At 31.6% G+C, this 21,622-nt stretch overlaps 1 protein-coding gene across 9 annotated transcripts in view; it reads left to right on the top strand.

Moving 5' to 3' along the window:
* Positions 1-490: 490 nt before the first annotated feature.
* Positions 491-21,622, top strand: part of LOC106073697 (tubulin polyglutamylase ttll6-like) — a 31,777-nt gene continuing 10,645 nt past the window's right edge. The window contains exons 1-17 of one of the 9 annotated variants that reach the window (XM_013234361.2): positions 492-648; positions 2,405-2,707; positions 3,181-3,310; positions 11,838-11,878; positions 11,999-12,117; positions 12,597-12,727; positions 13,133-13,289; positions 14,455-14,598; positions 14,799-14,884; positions 15,177-15,402; positions 16,340-16,521; positions 17,094-17,279; positions 17,414-17,588; positions 17,789-17,815; positions 18,053-18,094; positions 19,712-19,939; positions 21,408-21,437. In XM_013234361.2, coding sequence (XP_013089815.2) covers positions 2,455-2,707; positions 3,181-3,310; positions 11,838-11,878; positions 11,999-12,117; positions 12,597-12,727; positions 13,133-13,289; positions 14,455-14,598; positions 14,799-14,884; positions 15,177-15,402; positions 16,340-16,521; positions 17,094-17,279; positions 17,414-17,588; positions 17,789-17,815; positions 18,053-18,094; positions 19,712-19,939; positions 21,408-21,437 — 2,157 coding nt within the window. In that variant the 5' untranslated portion in view covers positions 492-648; positions 2,405-2,454. Of the gene's footprint in view, positions 649-1,169; positions 1,317-2,404; positions 2,708-3,180; positions 3,311-11,837; positions 11,879-11,998; positions 12,118-12,596; positions 12,728-13,132; positions 13,290-14,454; positions 14,599-14,798; positions 14,885-15,176; positions 15,403-16,339; positions 16,522-17,093; positions 17,280-17,413; positions 17,589-17,788; positions 17,816-18,052; positions 18,095-19,711; positions 19,940-20,391; positions 20,428-21,404; positions 21,438-21,622 lie in introns of all 9 variants that reach the window. The other 8 variants (XM_013234355.2, XM_056027921.1, XM_013234334.2 and 5 more) reach the window with 8 other exon arrangements.

The following is a 21,622-nucleotide window of genomic DNA, read 5'->3' as shown; positions in this document are numbered from 1 at the left end:
ACACTAGGAACATTTATTTTCACTCTGTCCCGCCTCAGTTAAGAGTTATTAAGAGCAAGGTCACTATATATATAACTTATATACCATTTTTCTCTTAAAACATCTATAAATAGGGAGAGGTATTTGAAGTTTACTCGGATCTAGATCTGGATAAGATCCGTTATATATGATAAAATGTGGAACTAGATCTTGACGTAAACTAAATCCAGATAAAACTAATAAATACATAATTTTATGCTGTAGCGGTGTAGCCGACTAAACGATTGTGTGTGAATAGGCCTATGGAGATTTTTTTTTACTCTGTATCCATCCGGCATAGCCCAGCAACGAGAAAATATAGTTCTTAAAACTTACTTGCTAAATGATTAGCACAACTTACTAAAAAGCTAATATAAATTAATCAAAATGAAATTATGCACATTTATATGTGTTTATTTCACTTAACATTAGATTTTAAAAAATAATTAACAATAGACACATATTTAAAAAAAATCAATTTAGTAATTTCCGTCGCCACCTTTAAACAATATGGCTGCCACTGACGTTTTGTAATTTAGTAATGTTCTGTTATTCCATTATTATGTAGAGGCAGCAAAATAAATGTTAGGGCAATGTGTCCATTCCAGACACTAACATTTATTTTTAACTGTAAGTAATAAACATTACACTGTATCATATTTTATCTTGTAAAATGTGTTAGATTATGGAAAAAGAATATAAATTTAGTGAATTACCCAATTACTTCAATTCAATTAGTCTAGAGTCTATAGATTAGTATAGACAGTATAGATCTAGATAGATAAAAATAGATTGACTAGATCTAGACTTCAGTTCTAGAATAGATCTAATTTATTCTAATTCTTAAATTCTAATTTATTCTAAAGTTTTTAAAATTAAAATAGTAGATCTAGATCTAATTAGTAAGTAATATCTAGATAGATCTAATACTTTAATATAAATATTATATGAGTTCTATTAGACGAATCTGGCCAGAATTCAGTCAGATAGATCAAGACTGTTCTATACTTGACTTTCTAGATCTAGACTAGAGACTAGAGTTAGTAGACAATTTAGATCCATAATTAATAGAGTATAGAGATTATTTTATAGATCTATTTTAGATTAACATAAGATTATAATAAGATCTACACACACTAACTCATTCTTAGATTCTAATGAAATCTAGATCCAATCATTCTAGCAAAATTGCTCAAAGAATTAGAATCTAGGCCACAAGCTTGCAACACTGTTCAGAATACTTTTTCAGGCATCACTTAATCAGGGTAGAGTAAGCCTACTGAGGGACTGGAAAAAAGGTAATGTTACTTCCCTATTTAAAAAAAAAAGAGATAAATCTGATTAGAGAAACTAAGACCAGTATCACTAACCAGCAGTAAAAATAATATCTCACTAACCAGCATTAAAAAATGTATGCTAGAATACATAATATGTAGCAATATTATAATTTCCCTAGTTGGTATCCAACAAAATAATTAATTACCAGTAGTTAATTGATTAATTGTTTAATTCTTTTATTGGTTAATGTATTGTCTTCACCAATGGATAATTGTGCAAAGTTTCAACTTGATCTGAGAATGGGTGAGGGAGAAATAATGTGTTCAAACTTTTTAACAGAGTTGATATAACATTTGTAAATATTTTTCTTATTCTGCACATTCACTAAAATGTTAAGTGCATTTTGTTCAAGGACAATTTTAGCATATTACAAGTTAAATGAAATGATAGTGAAAACTTAGTTCAGTTTAAATAACTCAGATAAACAGCAGCCATATAAACTCATAAATATCCATTAGCATTAGACATAATATATAGTACGTCTCTTTTACTAAGGTTTGCCAGTAAAAAATGCTATAAAATATTTTCAGTGCAGGACGTTTAGGCTTTATAATGTATTTTTTAATAAGCAGTTTCAAGTTGCAGCTCATGTATATTGACTTTCTGCACCTTTGCTATTTTTTTTAAAGTATTTACTGGCAAAATCAAATTCTATTGTTTAATCTAGGGTTTGGGACTTTAAAGACAGTCCTGAGTCTACTCTGGCTCTATGAGGAACCTGACATTGTTGGACCAGGAAAGAAAGTTTGGATTTAGTTTAACTGTATAAAGCATTTATTATTCTGAACAATGCTGATTATCATGAGCAGATTTGGAAAATCATATCTCCCTTCCCTTTCCAAATCATGTCCTAATATATAATAAAGTGTTTATAGATAATGAAGAATCTGATCCTGATTTTTAAACATACTTAGGAAAGTGGCAGTGATTAATTACATCAACCTGATTTTTGTGCTTAGGTTAAATTGGGCATTCTAATCTTTTATTTTTTATTTAATGGATTTTCTTTTCTGTGATTTTTATTGTTTTGTTTTTTATATTTTTACAGACTTTAATCAGTTGTCTGGAGGCTAAATCACCCTGGCTAATAACAATTCCATGGTTTTCAAAAGTAGTTCCAAGAATAGCCTTACTGGCGAATTTAACTCTCAGACTCAATTACGAGATCCAGTAGATGAGAGTTATATCAGCAGCAGCAGTTCAGATGAGAGTGATTGTGAAGCAGTAAGCCAGCCTTCACAACTTGTTGGAAACAGTGCTCAAGAGCTGACACTGGTGGATGATGATGCTCCATTGTTAGTGTTTCCCTCAGAGGAGGCAGGCGAAGGGGATGATAATGCAACTGAAGGAAGTAAGCTAAGACTCTCCTTTATATTAATATATTATTTGATTGAATGCATCTAAACCATATCTTTTATAAAATTAACCGGTTTTTAACCATGCAACATGAAATCACTTTCAATCTCCCCTTACAACTCATAACTATTTTTTTATTGTGATTACTTGAATGTTATTTTTCCATCACACTGACTGCAAAAGAGCTGACAGCTCAGCAGCAAAGAGCAAAGAAGCAGAAAAGACTTACTGCACAAAAACACTTTTAATTTCATTTGCACAGTATATGCTGTTGATAATATTCTAGACGAGTATATTTCTTTTTATATTAGAATTATTATTGATACTAATGCTACTATTAAAAAGCAATCGTCATAATTATATGCATTCCCAATTTATTTTTGTTGCTTTAGAATAAGATGTATTCTCAATGCAGTAGTGTGTCATGCTTCTTTTATTTTGACTAATAATTGCCATTGCTGTTACCAGCTACAACAGCATATAATGAAGATGAAGATGAGTTGGATGGTGAAGGTGCAGAAGAAGAAGAAAGCAAACTCACGATAGGAGCAGAAGATGATACAAAGGAAAAAAAGAAAAAAAAGAAGAAAAGAAAGAAGTAAGTTTTTACTATGTTCAGTGTGGAAAAGGTTTTCAGTTCACACACAGCTATTTTAGTCCATTATAGTTTCACTTTGGTTTGGCTTCTTGTGCTCATGCCAATTTACTTACATTTACACACACGATTACTCACACCTAATTACTTGTTTTCGTACATTAATTACATGCTGAATTAATAATAATAATTTAATTTATAGAGCGCTGTTAACAAACAAAATGTAGGCTCAATGCAAATTACAAAAATAAACAAAAGAGCTAAAAACAAAACTGATCTAAAAAAGTTTTAAACAGATAGGTCTTAATGTTCTTCTAATAGGTCTTAATTAGACTAAAGATAGCTTAACTGAATCCTCCAGCATGTTTGACATGTTTGTCAATGCATCATAGAGTTGCTCTGATGTTGTGTGAAAGTTCTCCACTTTTCTCTGTCAAAAGACATCTAAACTAGCCAATCAAGAATCAATTGGTTAATGTATAACCAGCATTTCTTCTGTCTCCTTTTCTGAATCATGTTTTGTAGTGTATTCAAACTTAAGTGGCTAGTAGCTACCAAAGCATAAACATTTTTAATTGAAGAGCACAGTATTATACTGTGCCATATTTATATTTAAACTTTGTCTTACTTAATTACTTAAGCTAGTGAGAGTTAGTTGTCCAGGTACTTTGCAATTGAAATTTGTAATTGTTATGGCATTTAATCAAAACATTACAAAATTACACACTCTATACACTTTCTATACAACGAATAGCATTTTATTACTTTTGAAAATATAACAAAAATACTAGCAATATAATCATTAAAAAATATCAATTTCTTTTTAGGTGTTACAATACTATTAATTTTTTTTTTAAATGCATTTTGTAATCATACAATTTATCATCATAAGCTAAATGTGCATTAGCATTGAGGACAATATAGATTGAAAAAAAAAGCAGAATTTTAACAAAAATTTTACATATACTATTTAAAACAAATTAATTAATTACCACTAATCGATTAACTACTTCGTTAATTTTTTAGTGATTCATGTGTTGTGATCAAAAATGAATAATTGTGCAAAATTTCAACTTGATCAGAGAATGAGAAGTGGGAGCAAAAATGTAAAGAATCCACCCAGACAGATGGAGTGAGTTAATAGAACCTTTGGAAAAGTAGAGAAATTTATTTGCTATTAACATTCACTTAGACATATCTCTTTTGAATTTTTTTTTTAGTTTATAATAAGTTGTCATTAATATAGGGAAAGGTCATTGAAGAGTAGAAAACAGTTACCATCCAGAGTCCTCTATAGACTTCATTCACTTGGGCTGTTTCAATTTCAATAAAAAAAATTGTATGCATTTATTGATCACTTGCTGGAAATCAAATCAATTAAGTTATTATACTGGCTCTAATCTTATCTGGTATTGGTATTATTCACAAATAGATTTAACTGATTCTTAAGACTTTAGTTACTTTAAAGAGAACAAACTCATAACTCTTAGTTTTTAGAATCGAACCTGTATTTTAAATGCCTAGTAAATGCCTTACTAAAAAGTTAATTTTGCCTGGTTAATGGTTCTGACATGATAACAATTCTTATTTCAATCTTTTGTTGGCACCTTCTCAAATGTCCATAGGCTTATTTCTAATCTTATCTTGTACTCAAGGTAATTATTTCTACCATTTGTTGTTTTTCCTCCTCATGTCTTTCACGATTGCCTTTTTTTTTCTCTTTGTGCTTTCATAACTATTTTCAGGGGGAGGAAAAATCAATGGCTCAGATTAAGTGCAGATATTTAGTAACATATTTAGCTGCTTTGTTCCTAAAGATATTTGTATTTACTTTTGTAGTATGATATACCTCTGATTAAAACATTTTTAGATTAAACAACTTTGAAATCAGTTTTTGGGTTTAATGTTGTGTGTGTGTATATGCTTTAACTTCTAAGAGTTTGTTTTATATTGCTTAATAACCTTCCTAAACATTAAATCTATATTAAATAAGATAGCGAAATTAGTTTTTTCGTACACGAACACGCCCAGAGGTGGCCCCTTCTGGTCAGTCTTGTTCACACAATACTTAAGGCATAAGTTGAACCTAAATTATAATTTCTTTCACATCTGTGACGTCTAATTCACCAAATAGTCTTTTGTTTGAACTGTTTGTTCCTACTATTGAAATGGAAGGGGAGGAGGGCACTTTGGTAACTTCACACTGTAAGTCGAAGAAAGTGGTTCAGGTCTCGCATTAAGATTTCATTAAATGATGCATCTATTGGAGAATGAAAACCTCCTATTCAAATACTTGTTCAACCTGTGGAGCGTAGTGATCGTCATGGGGAAAATAATTGGGGGAGGAGAAAAATTGAGGGTTTCCATTAGGAGAGTTGTCTTCCATTGATCGCTTGCCCCTATGGTATGATTCCCATTGACACTGTGTGAGTGATTGTTGCCTAAGTAAACGGAGTGTATGTGACACGTCATTGATACTTTGGTATTGTGTACTCTATGGCCACGCCGCATTCAGATGAACCATTTCCTTGCAATGTTGAAATAGGGAAAGAGTTTAGGCCACTACTACCGAGTAAAAAGGAAAATAAGTTTTCTAGCGTGTTTTTAAATATTTGCAGGGAAAACGACGAGTGATTTTAAGTAGCATTCAATAGCAAAAAATATTGGCGCCCCATGTATAAGTACATTCTTTTTTCTTGGTTGTGTTACTCATTGACTTTTCTAAACATCAATGAATGACTTAAAAATAAACTTTCGCGATGTTCTTGTACCAGCAGTATTTCAGTATTTTCTCTCACTTCTTTTCATCAAGTCTTGAAGTTTTTGTGTTACCAGTACGCTATAATGTCTTCCTGTCTTCTGTCAGATATTGATTGAAAACATAAAATAACGTTTAAAATAGCAATCAATATAACAATCCTACTTCGAACCTGTTATCTGGACCCAGGCCAATTTTGTGTGTTTTCTTAATGAGCAAATAATATTACATTTTATTATTGCTTTGATCTATTGTGCTCTGGTTGTGACACCGCAAACGAAATTGGGGAAATTACCTGTAGCGTAAGTGCAGCCATGGGGTCATTTTATTCCACTTCTTGTCTGGTAGACGTTTTACTTAAGTAGAAGTAACATTGTCATTAGATGAAGTAACATTGTCATTAGATGAAGTAACATTGTCATTAGATGAAGTAACATTGTCATTAGATGAAGTAACATTGTCATTAGATGAAGTAACCTTGTCATTAGATGAAGTAACATTGTCATTAGATGAAGTAACATTGTCATTAGATGAAGTAACATTGTCATTGTTGTAAGCATTAGGACAAGCTCATTTTGATCTTACTTGAATGTGTGCTCGCCTGCACTTTTATACTTACGTAACTACATATATTAGGTACACTCACAAAACTATTAGGCCTATAGGCCTATATTGGCCCTATATTGAACATGTTGTTTTTTTGTTTGTTATAAAAAGCTTTTATACATATCCTAGAGTGTCCCAGACAAATGTGTGCAATCCAGCATAATTGTATTTTTGTTCATTATTTATTCTTGTTGGATCGCCTGCTGCCATTAAAAATATTCACTCAACTTAATGACTAATGGATGTTTGATGTTAGTTTCTTATTTCATCTTGGGCACATGTGACAGTAAATTGAAACGCTTAAATTTGCGTTAGAGATTAGTTAAATAAATTTTGGGCTATATTTTTACCATAGTTTACAATAAAACTACAATATTCCTCGTTCTTGTAGCCTACAATGCACTATGTTTCAACTGTTATGTCACATCATTTGAAATCCTTACAGCATTCGTCATGTCTCCGTTTCTAAAGGCATCCACAGTGCAATGTCCTATCCCCGATTCATTATTGCACCAGTAAAGAGAGGAACTGATGTTTCAGTTTTTACACTATAGGGCCTACAGAAACACATATAGGTAGATATGTTCAAAGACGCTCATGGTTCGCGGATCATACCCGACGCATGACGCTGTGCTATCCGGTACTCCCACAGTGCATAATGAAGCTGAATGACTGTTGGAATATTGTAGGGGCCAAAAAAAGTCGTGGAACTTCCCACTGTGGAAAGTGGACGGAGTATGTATTTCCCAGGTCTCACCACTCTTTAGTACAGTAAGGTAATTAAATTAAAGGCTTGACTTTATGTGAACTTAATTCAAGTTTACAAACGGCATGCCTAGATCCCCGAACTAGATCTAGATCTAGAATCTACATAAGATTACTTTGATATCTTGTATAAACAGTCAGCTACACTTGTTAATGTGGAATTCTAGTAATAGGTCTAAGTAGGATAACAAAAATATATATTCACATCTAGGTCTTAATTAGTTCTTATGCTTACGCTGGCAAGACTACAACTAGACTAGTGAAGTAGCCTATTATACATTATGATTATTAAAAAAAAAACATGTTTATCTGTATGCTGATGTGGGAAATGAAGACAGAACACATCATGTAGATCTAGGACTATATATTTTATAGACTTTGTGACAGTATGTCTAGATCTAAATTCTAGATCAATGCTAAATGAGGCATGACCGTTTTCCAAAGGCGATCTTTTTTTTTTGCTGGCGTAACAGAGGTAGGCCTACCCCACGGAAGAGCTAGACTATATGGACTATGACGTCAATTTGTAGGCCTACTCACTGGCATACAGTGCTGAGCTGGATAACTCTTGCGAAGATCTCGCGTTAAACATTCACTTTTTTTACATTTGAGATTCCCCCCCCCCCCCCCAATTAAAAAAAACCTTACCGACAACAGGAGCAGATGGCGAAAAGAAAGTTTTAATAGACCCCATGGCAGATGTAACAATTAATGTGTAAGATCACCTGGGTCTGTGTATTCACGTGAAATACTGCACTTATCCTTAGTCTGAACACCCAATAACTCAAACTAATTTAACTAAACTAAGTTTACCAGTAGGCTTACCTACCTACCTTTACCTTTACCTATCCCTTAGTCTGTTGGACCGTTGGGGCACCAGGCAAGATTTGTCGACCGTCTTTCTCCATTCCTCCCTTTTTTTTTGCCTTGTTTAGAACCTCTCTTAATGGCAGGCCCGTCCATTCTTTAATGTTGTCCTCCCATCGCTTTTTCTGTCTGCCTCTTCTTCTTCAGTAGGCTATAAAAATCAAGTAAAAAGTAGAGTATATCTGGGTCAATGTTGACTTGCATTGCCAGCTACTACTGCTAAGTAAGTTAGTAGATTTACTAATGCTATTAGACTACCAAAACCCAGTAATTTAGTAGTTGACTGCTTGACAACTAGATTTAGCAGAATCTAGCTAGACGTCTACTTAATTGCTCTTAATCACTAAGCAAGTTTTGAATCTGGATCTTGAGTAGACACTATTGCCTGAAGTGACAAAAATTTGACCAATAAATCTTTGACTTACAATCAAGTTTTCTTTATTTACATTCATGTTAAAATATGGATGACAAAGTGGTCATCATCGAACCACGATGGACGAACTATATATAACAAAATGCTGACCTGTTCTCAATATATGTCGACTTAACAAAGGCATTCGACACTGTTAGCAGAGAAGGACTCTGGTAGATCATGTCAAAGTATGGCTGTCCACAAAAATTCATAACCATGGTGAGACTATTTCATGATGGCATGAAGGCTCATGTCCAAGAAAGTGGAGAACCATCAGAGCCCTTCGAAGTATCAAACGGGGTAAAACAAGGCTGTGTCCTAGCACCTACACTGTTCAGTATCATGTTCTCCGCTATGCTGGCAGATGCATTTACAAATAGAGAAAACAACGGGATAAATATATCATACAGATTTGATGGTGGCCTATTCAACCCGAGGCGGCTTAAAGCAAAAACAAAAACAAATGCAGCCGTAATCAGAGACTTGCTATTTGCTGACAACTGTGCCTTAAATGCCTGCTCTGAAAACGATCTGCAGAGCATCGTCAGTGACTTCTCAAGAACATGCTCAGACTTTGGCCTTACCATCAATACGAACAAGACTGAAGTCTTATATCTACCTGCTCCTGGGAAAGCCTACTCGGATCCAAGCATTACTATAAATGGACAGGATATAAACGCAGTGGACAAATTCACATATCTTGGCAGCACACTCTCCAAAAATGGAAAAATCGATAGTGAAATCGACCTGCGTATCGCCAAGGCCAGTGCATCCTACGGCAGACTGTCTACAAATGTCTGGAACAGACGTGGTATCACCACAAACACCAAGCTAGGGGTCTATAGAGCCTTCATCCTCCCTACATTGCTCTATGCCTCAGAAACATGGACAGTGTACAGTAAACATGCAAAGAAACTAAACCACTTCCACATGACATGTCTGAGAAAAATACTAAATGTCAAATGGCAAGACAAAATCCCAGATACAGAAGTCCTTCGAAGAGCGTGTCTGCAAAGCATCCACACAATCCTGATGCAGTCCCAGCTGCAATGGGCAGGTCACGTCTACAGAATGGAAGACCACCGCATCCCTAAACGACTCTTGTATGGCCAACTAAGTGAAGGAAAGTGCTCGCAAGGTGATCAAAGAAAGCGCTTCAGCGACACCCTCAAAGCTTCTCTGAAGGCGTTCAGCATAGACCCAGGCACCTGGGAGACAGAGGCACATGACAGAGCGTCATGGCGTCACGCTGTGAAAACTGGAGCACATGTTGCTGAGGAAAAAAGAACAACGCTGGCAGAAGAAAAACGCCAGAAAAGAAAAGCTAGGCCCACTACACTAGCTCCAGCTTGAATAACCTGCCCAGTGTGCCGCCGAACATTCCGGGCTCACATAGGTCTCACCAGCCACATTAGGAGGCATAAAACCCCAGTGCATAGCCCTCAGCCCCTGGATGACAAAGTGGTCATCATCGAACCACGATGGACGAACTATATATAAAATGATAATAATTCAATTACTATTTAATATTCTGCCTTTAGTGAAGCACATGTTCAATACAATCATAATAATAGATTTTACTTATGATTAAACTTTTTCTATATCATGCTATGTCTGGATCTTTATGGATGAACTGTTTGTGTTAGAGTGAGTTGGTGCTTGTGTTTCATTCGTTCATAAATGTGTGAGTGTGTTTTGTACCTAATTTTGAGACTTAAATGTAGCAGCCTATATGAATATGTCACTTATTTATTAATGTACTTATTATCTTGAGACTTTCTCTAAATTGTTTGTCATTAAATATGCTTTAAATGACCACAATTTTATTGCTGTCTTTTGCTATGTACATTTTTTTTTCTTTTTAATAAAAAGAAATATTTTTGTATTTTGTATTCTAAATTTTTTTTTTATAAACTTCATTAACATTTTGACATGAATAGAATTTTAAAGGAAACTACTTAGTAGGACACTGAATGAAATATAATTTTACAACACAAGTAATTATTTTTTTACTTATTTTTTCACCATCTTTCTTTTTTTTTTTCTTTAACAGAAAAAGGTTAGTAAGGTGCTTTTCATCCTTGATTCTTTTTTCTTGATTTTAACTACTGTTGCCTTATTTTTTTTTCTCCATTTGACACTTACATTATAAAATTATTTAATTTATTAGTTTTCAAAAAGTATTTGTTTTACTAGTAATGCTAGTTATGAATAGAAATCTATTCTGTTATATATTACTTTGGTACAATATATAAATGAGGACTTGATTCTTTAGATTTAAATGTCTGTTACTCTGAAAATTATTTTTAATAAATAGCATGTAGAGAATGGCTAGTCAGAACATTCTGGCAAGTATTTTATTATGGTATAAATTAATTGCAATTCTATTAATCTTTTTTTTTTATTTACCTTATCTTATAGAAATAATGTTTAATACTAATAAGTATGTAGTAAATGCCAGTGTCACAAAGAAATTGAATACTAAACTGTAATGCAACTAACTAAGCCAGAAAAGAACATTAAAATTTGACTATTTATTCAAAAACAAGAAATGAACTATAAAAATAAAATATTAGCCTACTTTATGATGTATCGATTAACAAAGGAAGGTATCAACGAGTGAATGGATTGTATACAATGGAATGAATTCTAAATAAAAGTATCTAAATTTAACAGATGCATATTACTGGCTATCAACAATATTAAGATCATCATCATAATTTAGGTACATATTTTCTATTATAGTGACACTTTATAAAGTTGTCTACAATTTTCTATTTATTTATCTTTCTATTAGATTTTCTTACTGTTGTAGTTGCATTTTAACTAATGTTATTGATTCTTAGTGGGGAGATCATTATATTAAGTGATGCTTCTTAAATAATATAATTTTTTTTTTATTCCTCAAGTTTGAAATGTAAGCAGAATATTATATAAACTATATAAACTAAAATATCAATATTTTAAAAGTTAAACAAAAGATGACCTGTAATCTTGTTTTTTGCAATTTAAAAGAGTATGGCTAAAATGCATTTTCTGTTTGGTTCAGTAAATGTTCAATATAACCAATCTACATGCTACACATTACTAATGCTAAAGAAGTTTTCTTTTTGTCTTGACAGGTGGCTCACTATTTGTCTCAGCAATTGTAAATATGATGTTGGTAAGATGCTAGACAGAATCATTTCTACTTCATTTTATTTTATGCAATAAACTTTCAGATTTAAAAAAAAAGTTTTAAATTTAATAATAAATTTAAAGTGTCCTTCTTCTGTGCTTCCAGTGCGTCGAACATCCAGAAAGTATGGTTTTAGAGAGGTTTCAGATGAAGATGACTGGACTCTATACTGGACAGACTTTTCAGTTGCCCTGGAAAGAGTCATGGATATGAAAAAATACCAGGTGCTTGAAATTAAAGAAAATTATTTTTTCTTTGTAACCTTTCCCAGTTGTAATTACACACATTCTGTTAAATAAAGATGTTTAAAAATTATTACTAGATTTAATTTAACTTACTGTCACATTTAAGTTTTTTAACCACATCATATAGTAAGATTAACTGCTTTATAAAGTAGTTAAATAGTGAAAGGTTACCACCAAAGGAATGTCTGTTAACATATGTATGAAATGTATACAACAGAATAATATTATTACTAATTTCAAGGATGACTAAATGGAGACTCACACACACACACATATTATTTATTCTTGTTAAGAAAGGAGCAATACAAAATTAAGTACTTATCGATTGTTTTCATTATTTTTCACTTTTACTCTCCCTTTTTTGTTTTCCAATAAGACCAGGTATAGCTGTTGAGATTTTTATATTAAAATAATTGAGCTTATTTAAAAAAAAAATCCCTGTTTACTTTTGATTTCAGAAAATAAACCATTTCCCAGGAATGAGTGAAATATGTCGGAAGGATATGCTGGCCAGAAACATGAATCGAATGCAGAAGCTATTTCCTAAAGAATATAATGTGTTTCCCAAAACCTGGTGCCTTCCTGCTGAGTAAATATAATTTATATTTAGACAAATTACATTAGTCTTTGTGCATCAAAATAAATTGAATAATAAATTAAATCAAATTGTATACATCCTCAATTTTTTTTAAATTAAAAGTATATAATAGAAAATAACTAAGAATTGAATTTTTTTTTTTTAATTGAATGTTAATACATAAATCTTATATAAATGAAATTTAGTCTAAATATCTTTCTATCCAATTTTATTTTGATAGAATTTTTTCAGTTGTATTTAAAGAGCTATCTTTTTCATTAAAAATTTCTAGTCATTGGAATTTCTTTTATTTAATAACTAATCTATTTAAATAATTAAACAATCATTTTCACAAATTAGATTAAATATATTCATTATTATTTATGTAAATATAAATTTCTGTTGTAAAAAAAATAGTTATGGTGATTTTCAAGCTTACACAAGACAGAAGAAAAACAAAACCTATATCTTGAAACCAGAGTCCGGGTGTCAAGGTCGAGGTATTTGGGTCACAAAATATCCCAAAGACATAAAACCCAATGAGCATATGATATGCCAAGTTTATATCACCAGGGTAATTTTTGTTTTTCAAACTTATGCTTTACAATCTTTTGTTAGTGGCAAAAATAGCTTGCTTGTTGCAGCTTTGTTGCATTTCTTATTCTTCTAGCTGTTGTCATTTTCTGAAGTCATCCTCCTCTACAGGAACAGTAAACACAACTTTGACTTTGTTGGGGATGCTCTGCTCTTGTTAGGATTCATTGACTGTGATTTTTCCCCATCAGCTTTTTTTATCCAGTTGTCCCTAAGGGTTTGTCAGGATGAATACTGGTTTTATCAATATCAAGAAAAGGCTAACAGACTTAATGAGTCTCAGTTTAGTAATACAATAGAATGTCATTTATCCAGAATGTGAAGTATCCTGATTGTCTCTATTTGTTGTTTTTGTTTGTTTTACAGTGTTTTATCTAAGTGGTCTTGCTGATGTGCAGCAAAAGATTATTTCTTTCAATAATGGTAGACTGCTGCGTATAATGCTCTGTTCCCCTGTATATTTTACTTGAATATAATGTTTATGTACATCGCAATACACCTATATGCATTTTCTTTATATTGTTGGAGAAATGGACTGTTTATAGTTTTCTGCATTTGTCTATCTGGAGAGATACTGTTCCCAAATAATCAGGATAATTTACATTCTACTGAACTGAATTATTAAAAGAAAACCTTGTTCTAATGATAAAGTTTTGGCTGTAGTATGGTGTTGAAAAGATGAAAAACAAAATTGCTCTGGAACAGACATGTCGCTTGTTGTGCTTGTATTTATATTAGTATTTGTAATCATATTTGTATGACCTGTGATTGTGTTCATCTGTGTTATCTCTTGGTTAAATAAAGTCTTGTTTTATTGAAATAAAACCTTTCTCATAAGGTCTTGATATAGTTCAGTGTATCTCATGTGCCATTATTGATCCAACTGAAACATTAATCTCCTTGAATTCTGCCATTCAAGTCAGCTTGTTCTGCTACAAAAAATTCTGTATATATTTTACTTTTTTTTTGTTTTGACATATTCCTTTGTCTCTTGAACACAGTATATAATAATAAAGTTAAAACAAAAATATTTTTGCAGAAAATTGTGTTTAACAAAGGAGGTTACTGTCCATAATTACAATGGACCTTTATCTTTCTTTTTTTTTTTTACTAAAATTTATTTGTGACATTTTTTTCTTCTACAGCCTTTTTTGATTGATGGATTTAAGTTTGACTTGCGAGTCTACACTCTCGTAACTTCTTGTGATCCATTCAGGATATTTGTCTTCAAAGATGGTCTGGCCAGATTTGCTACTTTCAAATATAGTGAGCCTAATCATAATAACACAGTAAGTTGACTTTTATCTAACTAATAAATCCGTTTTTGTGTCACAAGAATATATTTTAGGAGCGTATTAAAATTTTCAAACATTCTTTGCCCTTTTAATTTTTCTTCCACCATTTTTCTTCCTATTTTGGTCTTGTTAGTAAGTTTGTTTAAGTTTTGAGAAACCTATTTCAGAATAAGTATACATTATTGTGTCCACAGGACAATGTGTATATGCACCTGACAAACTATGCCATAAACAAGCACAGTCAAGACTTTGTTAGAGATGATGAGGCAGGAAGTAAAAGGTCATTGTTTAATAGTTCATTAAATCTTGGTTTACATAGACTGATCTTTCAGACTCCAAGACAAGCCTTGTTATTATAGTGTGATCACTTGTTAGCTAGCTGGAATTGTTTTAATGTTTCAATGTTGTGTAGTAGATACAAGTAAGTTAGTTGAGTGGAATTGAGGAGATTTGGTTGTGTAGTCTATTTTTTGTAAATTTTAAAGATTTAAAAAATATTCAAAGTTACTCTTCTATAAATTTTTACATAATGTCTTTGATATATAAAGTCAAATTTTTTTTTTGGCCTTCAGGCGCATCAGTACAATCAATAAATACCTGAGAGAAAATGGTTATGATGTGGATAAGCTGTGGTCAGATATTGATGATGTTATCATCAAGACTTTGATCTCGGCACACTCTGTACTGAAGCACAATTATAGAACCTGTTTCCCCAACCATGTCAAGGGCAGTGCCTGCTTTGAGATTTTAGGCTTTGACATCATTTTTGACCGTAAACTGAAACCTATAGTGCTAGAAGTAAGTTTTCTTGTTTTATCTATAATAAGTAATTCATTATAAACTGAAGTTTAATGTTAGTGTTATTTCTATAGGTTTATTCATTTGGGAGTTTGGTAAAGTCTTCTGCAAAACCAGATATTGCAATTCAAAAGTGAAAAGAAGCTTATTCTTACCCAAGCATGATAGTCTTCAAAATAAGATGAGCATTCATTTTTCAGTACTTGTACAGACTCACAGAATTTTTTGTTTTGTCACTCAATTTTAGGAAAACTCCCAAGTAACAGCTTTGCAACACTCAAAATATCTTCTAACCAGTATGAAAATTTACTATCTCAATTTTCATTTTTAAAACCTTTTAATAACGAAAATGCTTCAGGGAGAAATTTATCCTTGTTTTGACATTAATATTGTTCAATTTACATGTAAGGCCACACAAAAATGGGAAGTCAAACAGCCAAAAAGGATCTTGTGTTTCTTCCCAGCTTTCCATTTTACTAATCTGTGGAAGGGAGTGTCTCATTTGGATTTCTCTTTTTGAAGAGCAACTAGTATTTAAGGGCCAAAAAAAGGGGGAGGGTTCCAATGGAGGATTTTAAAAAAAGTTTTCTTGTCAACATAACATAATATTCAAAGCCTTAGCTGGTTCAAAATTTCTTTTCAGCTTGCAAAAAAGAAAATCATTAATTTTATTTGTCAATCCTAGCATAGCATAGGTTTCAACTAGTAAAATAAAACACATTAACATCCTTTCTTATTGAAGGAGTGCAGTGAATGATGTGCTTGATTAAAACCTAAGACTATAGATGGGGTGTTGTTCATATTTTAAACATAAAAATCGCCCTAATTTTTTTAATGAGAATCTTTTTGTCTAAAAGCTTTAATGTTTCAACATAGTACAATATAAAACAAATGGGTTTGATCTCTCTTTAATCCTGATCCTTGTCTCTTGAAACAGGTGAATCACTCCCCAAGTTTCACCACAGATGCTGATATTGACAGAGAGATCAAAGGAGCTCTTATTTGGGATACCCTTGGTCTTGTCAACTTTGGTGCTGTAGACAGGAGAAAATGTGTTGAAGAAGAGAAACGCAGGATTAAAGATAGACTTCTAGGAAAATATGTCAAGAAGGAAACAAAGTCAGTGTACATGATTTGTCAGGGTCATAGAACAACAGCTTAGATTATTTGGGGGAAGATTATAAGTTAACATTCAATTTCTATAATTAAAAAAAACAAATTTTATATGTAGACTACTGATAAATTTTTTTTTTTTTTTTTTTCATTTTGCAATAGAAATAAAGCTGGTTTTGATTTTAATGATTTCATAACTTTGACAAACATTGAAACAGCTTCAAAAAACAAGAAAAAAAACTATTGTTTTGTTTTTTATAGCTTAATGTTATAGACAAAATGTAAATAAAAGTAATTGTTTTTGGTGAAATGTAAATTTATATTAATTTAAGTTTATTTCATATTTATGCTCACAAAAATTTTAAGCTCACCTTAAGAGTATGATGAAAGTTGACTCTAATGAAACATTAACAACCAATAGTTGTCATATTTACATTAAGTACTGCCATTGAAAAATACTTTTTATAATTTAGCTAGCTTTTCTTCAAGTAGACATGTGATCAGACAATATTTGATACAGTGACAAGATAATCTACATTATCTTACATTTTACATTTGCCAATAATTTTTTTTTGCAGAGAAGAACTGGAAGCTGCTTATAATCAGTATCTTGAACAATTAGAGAAATACGAAGAAAAGCACATGGGGAATTATCGACGCATTTATCCGATTCCAGGAACAGAAAGATATGATAAATATTTTCATAGTAGTGGATCATTGTTTCAAGAAACTGCTGCATTTAAAGCAAGACAGGAAATGGCCAGGTAATATTTACTTGTCATATTAAAATGACAAAAATAAGTACTCATTGTTTTGAGTTTTAATTTATCTCATAGAATTTTGAAACTTTTATTATAATCATAGTTTTGTAAATGTATGTATTTTTTTTAATAAAAAGGCAACAAAGGGAAGAAATCATGAGAAAGAAAGAAAAAAATGAGATGATGCTGAAAGGTAAGGCAAAAAAAGATATGCTTCGACCTGAAAGTCCTGGCAGAAGACGAAGAAAATTAAGCAGTCGACCCACATTACCACTCAGGCATATTGGCAATCAACAGATGCCAAACAATGAGGTACTTACAATGCTTCAAATCAACATATAATACTAACATTAATAAGCTTTATTTTGAATTTTTTAACATTAGTGACCCCTCATAGAAACTAGGTTACAATCTGAATAAGCTATTATTTTGATATGTAAAATTAGTTTTTTAAAGTTAATATATATATATATATATATATATATATATCATCTGTATTACTTTTTTTTTAGCCAACTAATGGGACTGCCATATTGTATGTAAGTAAAAAAAAATTCATAAGTCATTTGGTTGCATCAATATATTTTTAAAAAATCTTTTTGTGAGTTAAACATTTTCATGGTTCATTCTAATGACTAACATTTTTTGGTTGTTAGATTATATAGACTTCAGACTATGCTTAGAATTTCTAATATTCTTTATTATTGGTCTTTTTTTTTTTTAAATAAAAAATGTTTCTGTGCTAACCAAAGCTACTAAAATTATATAATTTCCAGTATTCTAAAACTCTGCTAGCCAGAGATAGACAACTTAGTTTTGTAAGTTTTTTTTGTTTTTTTTTTTGTAACCCATGTATAAAACTGTACAGTGCATTTCTATATCTATATATAAATATATATATATATATTTATAAATTTGAATTTTGTTCTCTATTATAAACTATACTAAATAATCCAGGGCATATTTTTAGCTTGATCCAGTTGTCCCAGTTGTTTTAGACTAATAAATTTGACAAGGTATTGGTCCATTTTGTTACAGACTTGTCTGCTGTACAATAAGTTAAGCTTCCCTTGTCTATGCACTGTCCTGTCCTCTGTTGTATATAAATACACACGTCTGTAAACCAATGCTACTAAAACAATTTCCACAACAAATAGCTTGCTGCGTTTGTAATATGTACCCATTACCCATTTTTTTAATGAATGAGTTGCATGCTTTACACATAAGCAGCATTTATTATGTATGTAAGTTTCTGTACCTGGTTTCCATTTTACCCAATGAGGTTTATCCTCTGCAAACCTGATTTTGGTAGCCTATATTTGGTTGAACCCTCTAAAGGAATGGGTGGCCTGTTTTTGGTATATGTTTACAAGGACTGCTTCTGATTGAGAGGATTGAAGAAGTTTGATGCACACAACATGACAGCTCTCTCATTATACATGACAACAGTCTAATGAATGAAAGATTACCACTGTATAATTACAAAATAAACTGTTTACATTTATTTGATAGTATTTCATTTTTTTTTTTGGGGGGGGGGGGTGAACCCCAACCCCTCCCCATCCTGGCTACGCCCATGGTAAAATGTATCTTTAAGTAGTTTCTCATCTGCTTGATTAGTAGCTAAATTCTTTGAAATATATGTTAGTTGTTTATAAGAAGTGCTTACAATGTTTATTCATATGGCATTAAGGGCTAGATGAATATTGAAAAAAAAATATTCATAAGGTTTAATTATTATTTACTGACATACATAAGGACTGAGATACATAGAATTATCTGTGGTTAAATTAAAGGGATCATTTTCTCCAAAAAATCTTGTTTATTATTCACCCACCAAATTAGAGTGTATTATAATAACTGTTAAATCTTAACACATCAGCTTTGCCTGATTTCGATCTTTTTTTAGCTAACACAACCACTTTGTCCTATTGTATTCCCATGCTATAAAATGTGTGCATCACAACTGATATTTAGCTTGTCTTTTGTTTTATAGTTCCAATAGATGTTATTTATAGACTAATTGTAATAACTTCTTGTGATGTACTCATTATTCATTTCATTTTATATTTAAAAAAAAAGACTGCACCTAGTAATTAGACTTTTGACCTTTTATTTCCACTGTAGCTCTACAACTTGTTTTGGTTTTTTTGGTTTAGCTTTTCTTCAGTATGACTTCTTAACTGTCTTCTTTGTTTGGCAGGACCGACCAATTGCCTCTATACCATAAATTAAGCTGTTATCAAGCAAATAAGTTCCAAGTTAAGAAAAATCATTAGACAGTGTCAGTACTATGTAATATATGTTTCAAGAGAAATTGAATTTTTTTGTCTCAATATTTGCTTTTAACTAATTAACAGACTTTATAATTTGTTTAAGTACAAAAATTCAAACTTTCTTCTACTAAAGTTAAGAAACTTTTTATTTCTTATCAGGATGTCAAAGAGTGTGAACCAGTTGATACTAAAAAACCCCAGGACATTGTAGAAGAAGAAGAACTAGAGCGTCTGTCTGGTTTGCTCCAGAGAGATAACTTGGTGCGTGGCTTGGGTGTTGTTGAACATGCATATCGTCTGCTACACTCAACACCTGGTATCCTGAACAATGCCAGGTCAGATCAGAGAGGGCATGGTCTGACAGGTCAGGGACATTTTCACACCCTGGTAAGATCTTCTTTTTTTTTTCTTATAATACATTTTTTAAATGTTACCTTTTAATAGGGTTGCCAACTTCAGATACTGTACAGTTAGTGAAATTATGCAAAATTTATTTTAAAAAAATGAGATATTCTGTTTTTCTAAATAACCATGTAAATTTAAAAAAAATTGATTTAATTATCAATAACAAAGTGTCCTTTGCATTAATCAAACAATGACAGGTTCATTATAAATAAAGTCATTTGGTATTTCATTTTGCCTTCCTTAAAAAGCTTTCTATTTTTCTTACTTAGAATTATCATATGTTCATATTTTGTTTGAACATTTTGTAAGTGTTGAAATCATTGGCATCCTTTTGTCTTAATTTTCAAAAAGAAGAGAAATAAAATAAGCCCAAATTATATATTTTAATGTCAAAGATATGAATCATTAAATAAAGTGTACATATTTTTGTATAGGATTTATTTGGCAAAGAAATGTCACTGTCCCACTTGGTATGTCACTAGTACTAAATAGAGTTGCTTCCCAGTATATTATATCTTTCAGTAGTAGGAATACACAATATGTTTCTAATCCTCTCTCTCTCTTACCTTGTCTACAAGGAACATATAGGAAACATTGTTCTGCATGCTGGCCTTGTGCATGTCTTGATGACCTGTTTAGTTGTTCCAATGACCTATGGTTTGACCAAGTATCACTCATATTTGTGTTTTTCTTTACTTTACAAAAATCATTCACTATTTCATACATTTATGCTACATGTTTATTCTCATTTCAGGCTTCAGTTTCTTTCATAACTTAATTCAGACTTCATTGTGCACATTTATGCAATTTATACATTTTTTTAATGTTACATATATGATAAATTCTCTTATGAGCTTTCTAGCTTGCACTATGCTTTACAATTTATTGTCACTAATTCTACATGAAACACACACAAAACACAAATATTTGCAACTATTTCATTGCACACTTTCATACTAATGAAAAAAGTCAAACCTTGTTACAGGGAATTTGGTATCAGCATAAATTAATGATTAGCAATTGTAATAAATCTTGTCCATAGTTCTCAGCCTGTACTGAAGGATGCCTTTTGAAATAGCTGAGTTTTCTATATAACAAGGTTTAACTGCACTTATTTATGACTTGAAGCCTAATAATGCATGTATTTTTTTACCTTGATAAAGGTATTTTTTTTCCAATATTTCTTTAGCAATGGTAGATTTTCTACCTTCTAAGTCAAGCCATATTACTCAGATTTAAAGTTCCCATTTAGACTTAAATGACCTTACCATTTATCCTTAAATGTTTGAGATTCATAAAATATGTAATAATCAATCAATGGAAACAATTTATTAGAAATAATTTTTATTTCAATCTCTTCTTTCATTATCATTATGAAAAATATTACCACTAAAAAAAGGAAGCCTTGCCAAGTTTTATTTTACTGTAAGGTTATATTTCTCTGCAGCAGCCTCTACCTGCCCCTTATAGGTTATCTCAGGTATGTTGTAGGCCAGTACCTTTATGTTGCTGGCGAGAATTAATGCTAGATGATACTGTTAGATTGACAAAACCTTCTATCCTCAAACCAACTCCTTTTTTTGTTTTTCTAAACACCAGGTTCATTTAGTTCTGTTTCTTACTTCTACTAACTTTACATTAGTTTTACTAATCTTAGTTAATTGT

The sequence above is a fragment of the Biomphalaria glabrata genome, chromosome 1 (assembly GCF_947242115.1).
Source record: "Biomphalaria glabrata chromosome 1, xgBioGlab47.1, whole genome shotgun sequence".
In the NCBI taxonomy this organism is placed as follows: domain Eukaryota; kingdom Metazoa; phylum Mollusca; class Gastropoda; family Planorbidae; genus Biomphalaria; species Biomphalaria glabrata.
Note: the sequence above shows the minus strand (reverse complement) of the source record. Positions and strands in the feature narration are given on the sequence as shown.